This window comes from Sesamum indicum, linkage group LG4 (genome assembly GCF_000512975.1).
Source record: "Sesamum indicum cultivar Zhongzhi No. 13 linkage group LG4, S_indicum_v1.0, whole genome shotgun sequence".
Taxonomy (NCBI): domain Eukaryota; kingdom Viridiplantae; phylum Streptophyta; class Magnoliopsida; order Lamiales; family Pedaliaceae; genus Sesamum; species Sesamum indicum.
This window is the reverse complement of record NC_026148.1, coordinates 3,717,652-3,724,232: the sequence shown is the minus strand read 5'-3', so window position 1 is coordinate 3,724,232 and position 6,581 is coordinate 3,717,652. Positions and strand designations below refer to the sequence as shown.

The 6,581-nt window shown below is 30.4% G+C and overlaps 1 protein-coding gene across 1 annotated transcript; it reads left to right on the top strand.

The window, feature by feature from the left end:
• LOC105159951 (40S ribosomal protein S9-2) lies at window positions 3,562-6,298 on the top strand. Its single transcript, XM_020693457.1, has 3 exons — window positions 3,562-3,718; window positions 4,512-4,893; window positions 5,862-6,298. Exons 1-3 carry the CDS (start codon window positions 3,691-3,693, stop codon window positions 6,043-6,045), a joined length of 594 nt encoding a protein of 197 aa, XP_020549116.1. The 5' UTR covers window positions 3,562-3,690; the 3' UTR covers window positions 6,046-6,298.

Here is a 6,581-nt window from a genome sequence, read left to right as displayed (position 1 = left end):
CACATAAATATATATATATATATATATATATATATATTATCAAAGAAGATATGATAAGAGCGTGGCTTCCAAAGAGTATATTTGAATTTGTGTACCTGCTCAATCACATATTTGAAAATGGAGCAAAATTAAATATTTTGTGTATATTCGGTGATAAAGATGTATTTTTACATTTTTTCTCTCATGCTTTAATTTAAATTTTTATTTGAATTTTATGGGATTACAATATTTTGTCAATTCAATGTGATTAATTAAAGATTCTTTAATTTCTGGGGTTGTATTTTTCTAAATTCAAGAATTTTATTCATGTTCCAAAGTGGGGTGGCTACAAATTCGACAATCACATTATTGATGGATTTATAATTTATGTATCGTTCAAAAATTTAATTTAACTATGTGGAAGTTTGACATGCACAAATATTGTAATAAATACTCTACCAATGTTTAATTATATTTACTTATTTTTTATAAATTGTTCAACATATATAACGTTTAGTCGTTTTTGTATACAATTTGAAGACACGTTTTCTTTCAATTAAATCATTAGGGCTACTGTAAATTCTATATTTCATTGTTATTTTAGTTCATAATTGCATTTTTTTTTTTACCTTCTATACCAAAAATACTTTAGTGCTCATGTATCGAAAATTATTTTAGGGAATCACGATTCTAAATCCCATCGTGGTTTTCTAGGTGAAGAGTTTTGCGCGATTGAAAATTTACGTGTAATTTTATTTGAATATTACATATAATCTCATTTAATGTTATATAAACTTTTTTCGTTTTCGTTTTTCCCCTTATTGTATTTGCCAAAAATTAATTTGACAGGTAATTACGTATTTACAAAAATTAAAAGAATAAAACAAACACAGGTATAATTACGTATTTACAAATATTAAAAGAATAAAATAAACACAGGTAATTACGTATTTACATGATGTGTGATTCTTTAATTTACCTTCTCAATTTTCAAATTTAGTCACAAATATGGCAAATGCTTTAATAATAATAAAAGAATCACTTGGATAAAAGCGTCCAATCTTACAAAAGTAAATATTTTTAATAATTTTTATCAGTATTTCACAAAATATTGTAAAAAATATAATATTTAAACTAATAAGTCTATTTTGTTACTTATATTTATTTTAACAAAATTGCATGAAAGTACTTTAGTTTGGTATGATTTTATCAAAATTGCATGAAACCTTTTTCTCTAATAAATTTATTTTGGTCTTTTTATTAGCAAGCGCATGAGAAGATATGATCTATCCAACTGATATAGAATCAACTTAAAAGAAAACACATTGTTCTTTTTAAAATGTATTTACGATTTACATAATATTTCTTTATTTTTTTAACGGGAAAAATACAAGCAACCCCTTTGTGATATTGCAAATTAGTAAATTATCCCCTTATGAAAAAATAAATAACGATTTACCTCCCTGTATTATTTAAAATACAACAATTTACACCCCTATGATTTTTAAAATGAAGCAATTTACCTGTTTATACAGGGAGGTAAATTGCTTTATTTTAAAAAGTACAAGGGGATGAATTACTATATTTTTTCATATAGAATAATGTGCTCATTTTCAACATTATAAGGGGGTAAATTGCTATTCACCCTCTTTTTTAACACACTGTATTAAGATCATCATTAACAAAGATAGTGTGCGAATGTCTGTGAATACAATGCGAGCAAGTCAACTAATAAGTAATTTGATTATTGTGTAAATTAGATTATATTATACAAATTTGTAATATTATAATGCTTAACATATTTAATTTTTTTTCTAAAATTTTCTTAAGAATGTCTATATTTGTACTTTTGTAAATATTTAAATTTATGTATTTCGAATAGCATATTTGTTTGAATGATATATGTAATTTGAAAATAAAGCAATACTTTCTGGAAAAAATACAATTTAACCCCTGTGATATGAGAAATGAGTAAAACATTCTTTATTGAAAATCAAATAGCAAATTATTCTCTGTATTTTGAAAAAATAAAGCAAATTATCCCTCTATCTAAGCCCTTAATAGGGGGGGGGGAGTAATTTGCTTTATTTTTTAAAACACTGAGAGATAATTTGTAAAAGTTTATTTGTTCATTTCACATATCATAAGGGGATTAATTACATTTAACCTAATAATGTTTAATCCTATGAAATCATATATGTCAATGCCATAAAATATGGAATCAAAAGTGTCAAACCTTATATCAAAAGTATAATTTTACCAAAAAGATATATATATATATATATATATATATAAAACAAACTCACAATAAACCAAATTTACATTCAATAAAACTCAAACTCATAATTTCATTTACACTAATAAAAAGAAAACACTATTTTTACTTACAAACAGTAGTTACTTACACAACTACACTAATTTTTTAAATTACCAAAAATACTCTTTATGCATTTTTTAACCATTCCTACTCAAAATCTTATCTTTATCTATATATTTATACCATCTATCTGTACTAATATATCTATATTATATAAAAAAAATTTCATTTTCACTCCCAAATAACAGTTACTTATACAGTGAGACTAGCTTTTTAAATTATAAAAAATGCCCTTACGTATTTTCAACTACCTCCACTCAGTTTTTTTTTAATTTTATATATTTATACTATCTATCTATACTAATATAAAAATTTAACTCTCAAATGGCAGTTTGTAAAACAACGATACTAAATTTTCTGTTTCGATAATATCACTAAATTAATTTATTTTATTTAAATGTGATGTTTTGCTTTATATATTTTATTCTTATTTATAATAAATTTTAAAATATAAATAATTATTTATTATATGCATGTAGAGACGTCGTGTCATAACGACTAGTAAAAAGAAATTCACTCATAAACAACAATTTGTGATACCGTGACACCAAATTTTTTATGTCGCTATATCCATGAGTTAATTTTATTTTATGACTTATTCTTTTAAATGTAATGCGTCGATTCATATATTTTATTTTTATATATAATATATAATATATTTTAAAGGGTAAATTACATTTTACCATCTGAATTTGCGTCTTTACATTTCGCAATCGCAACTTATTTTTGTATCAACTTACCATCTTAACTTTGCGAAATTAGCACTTTGTCATATATGATCATCTTTTTGTTGATCTTCTGTTGAAAAAATATCACATGTTGTGTATATGTAAAGAATATCACATCACACAATCCTTAAACATCATATGTACGCTGCATGTTATATTTTTTCAATAAAAAATATTTGTTCGATTTATAATATATCAGTAATAAATTGATTAAAAATATAAAATCTTGTTTTTAATTTTTTTATTGATGATAATTAATAAAAAAATCTTTATTAAAAAAACAAAAGAAAATATTAAATGTACGTTTTACATTACAGAAGTTTTATAGACAGTGTAATTATGTCGAAATACAAAACAAAACATTCAAAACATAAATGCAAATATAAGGTATATAATATTTAGTAGTGTTTGGGCCGAGGTGGTGAAGCTCAGTGCATAATAGACCCGCTTCGTCCAAAGGCGGGCAGGCCCACTAGGGTTTCGGCCCCGAAGTAGGAGTATATAGGTTGCCTCTCCAATTTTTCCTCTCGAAACCCTAGTCCTTCCTTTCTACTACGATCAGGAGGAGATCGGGCTGAGGGCGTCGGCAGCGGCAGGCGGAGAACAATGGTGCACGTTTCCTTTTACCGCAACTGTAAGCCCCTCGTAGCTTGTCGGCCTACGCATATGGATACACTATGAGATACTTATATGCCTCTGATATATATGAGTGCAAGATTGTGAATGTTTATAAGTTGTCATTTCGTGTTTTCGTGATTTATTCTTGTTTTGCATCTGTTTAATAGTGGATCGATGTTAGGCTATGGAATTCCTGCTTCTTTTCGTGAAAATGCTGATTTCATTTTAATTTTGATGGATTTTAGGGTTTTGTCACTCTAGGTACATGATGTTTAAGTGATAGTTGTGTTGCTGCTGGAAAAGGTCTTTTTTTTTTTAACTCATTTCCGAAATTTGAATTTTTTTTCGTTTGAGTTTGTTTTTGTGATTTCTATTCATTTTGAGCTGATAAGTTTATAGGACTATAAGAACAAGAGTTCTGGAAAATTAGGACATAGTTTGCTGCCCAGCCTAGGAAAAAGATTTTTCTGCTTCCCACTCCCACGATTGTTGCAAGTGTTTTCTTGTGATTTTCTTTTAAATACTTTTTGCGTACTGTTGATATGCAGTGTTATGTAAAATATACCTGTTCTCTGGTTACAGCAAAGATGCATAGTTTCTTGCATAGCATAATTGTTTCATATTTGGTATCTGAGCAAAGGGAGTGTCTGTCTAGAGCTACACCTTTGATCCTCTAAAGTCTGAAATAGGGCTCCCTGTAGCATGTCATACTTTATTTCCTTAAATCAAGTAATGGTCTCCTAAAAAAACAAAAATAGATGCCAAATCATGTATGAGCTTACAACAAAATTGTTATCTGCTGGTTACAGATGGGAAGACTTTTAAGAAGCCTCGTCGTCCCTATGAGAAGGAGCGACTGGATGCTGAGCTAAAACTTGTTGGAGAATATGGTCTTAGGTGCAAGAGGGAGCTCTGGAGGGTTCAGTATGCCCTGAGCCGCATTAGGAATAATGCAAGGATGCTTTTGACCCTTGATGAGAAAGATCCTCGTCGTATTTTTGAAGGTGAAGCCCTTCTGAGGAGGATGAACCGGTATGGGTTGCTCGATGAGAGCCAGAACAAGCTTGATTATGTCTTGGCCCTCACTGTTGAGAACTTCCTTGAGCGCCGCCTCCAAACTCTAGTGTTCAAGGCTGGTATGGCTAAGTCTATCCACCATGCCAGAGTGCTCATCAGGCAAAGGCATATCAGGTATAATAACTCAGTTTCTAAACCTTCCAATGGACTTTAGTTTCCGTTCTGATCATAGATTAATGTAGCTTGTTATGGATGATTATTCATCGCATCTGTTATGTTGATGAATACACATGCACAGCTTTATATAGATTCTCCAACAAAAGTAGTCTTATAATAGAATCCGGTAGACAGGTGGTGAGAGGTTGCTGCTAAATGACCGGATAACAATTTTCATTTTTTCCTGCACCTGTCTTGGTTGATGTTCATCATGTAGGGGCTATGCATGCATCTGGCTGGTTACTTTGTGCTTGAAAATTTTAGGGTAAATTACAGTCAGCTCTCTTGAGATGTGCCTCAATTACAAATACCTCCTAGTTGTTTAAAAAATTACAAATACTTCTTTGAAATAACAAATACCCCTACAATGAGTTGTCACAACGGATATTTGTTAAGGTATTATTTGTAATCTTTTAAATAACTAGTGGTATTTGTAATTATGAGAAACCTCAGGAAAGCCCGTAGTAAATTACCCGAAATTTTTCCTGAAGTGCCCGTGATTTGAATGCATTTTGTGGATATTCCTTTTTTTTTTCTGTTACCACTCTAGTTTACTATTAATGTGGAATGGATCATCAGTTAGGTTGTGCCATTAAAAATTGACAAATCCGGAGAGTTCCTTCTTAACGCATTAGAGTTAACCCAGAACTCTATGCTGCTGTTACCCTTATTGTTAATTTCCCTAATTACTGTGGTTTATTCTGTTACGAGTGATGCTAATTTGAGCTGCCCAATGTGGATCAAGTGGTCTTTCCTCTAATTTGTTATAGATCATTATTGTAGCCATCTTGGGGCAATATTCTTAGAATGCTCCAATTTTCAGCTAGTGAATGTACATATACCTATAGTGGAACAGCACTGTAACTCTGGGAAATTTTGTTTGAAAAGAAGCTGAATGCTCTATTAACCAACTCATACATGTGCAGGGTTGGAAGGCAAGTTGTCAACGTGCCCTCGTTCATGGTTAGGGTGGATTCCCAGAAGCATATCGATTTCTCGCTCACAAGTCCATTCGGTGGTGGTCGTCCTGGTAGAGTGAAGAGAAAGAACCAGAAAGCAGCTGCTAAAAAGGCTTCTGGTGGTGATGGAGATGAGGATGACGAGGAGTGAGGTGTAGTAGTTAATTTAGTTGATAATGGTAGAATTCCGTTTTATGAGGTTGTCTCTCTTGTTCATGTACTGATGATTGCTTCTATAAACTATCAGCATATCTTGTTGAGACATTCAGAATTAGGACCATTTAAATTTTGCGTGTTTGTCTAATCACTGATTTCAAGCTTTTTTGTTATTTGTATTAAGTTGAACTTTTGCATCATGTTGTACAAGACAGGTTTTTTCGATTGATCTCCAAGGTTAGCTGTTAGTGAGTTCAAAGGGAGAGTTAAAAGGTAAGCTGGTTTTGGTTGATTTCTTATCCTGGACCAGTACCCCTTACTTCACACTGCAAAAATATGCATGTTCAGGAGCAACTATAGTCTGTTAAATTTGTTTAGAAGCTTATAATATATTGATAAACATAGTTTCATAATTAAAAGGGTAAATTACAACATCGGTTTGGTATAATTGAATGTTCTTTTGTGCTTGAAAAATTACAAATGTCTCTTGATTTTTAATGGTCATTCAATATTTAGTCCAATTTGTTAGTT

Coding starts and splice junctions, on each gene's coding strand:
- LOC105159951 (XM_020693457.1), top strand. CDS start 3,691: ATGGTGCACGTTTCCTTTTACCGCAACT. Junction 3,719..4,511: donor CGTTTCCTTTTACCGCAACT/GTAAGCCCCTCG, acceptor TGCTGGTTACAG/ATGGGAAGACTTTTAAGAAG. Junction 4,894..5,861: donor ATCAGGCAAAGGCATATCAG/GTATAATAACTC, acceptor ATACATGTGCAG/GGTTGGAAGGCAAGTTGTCA.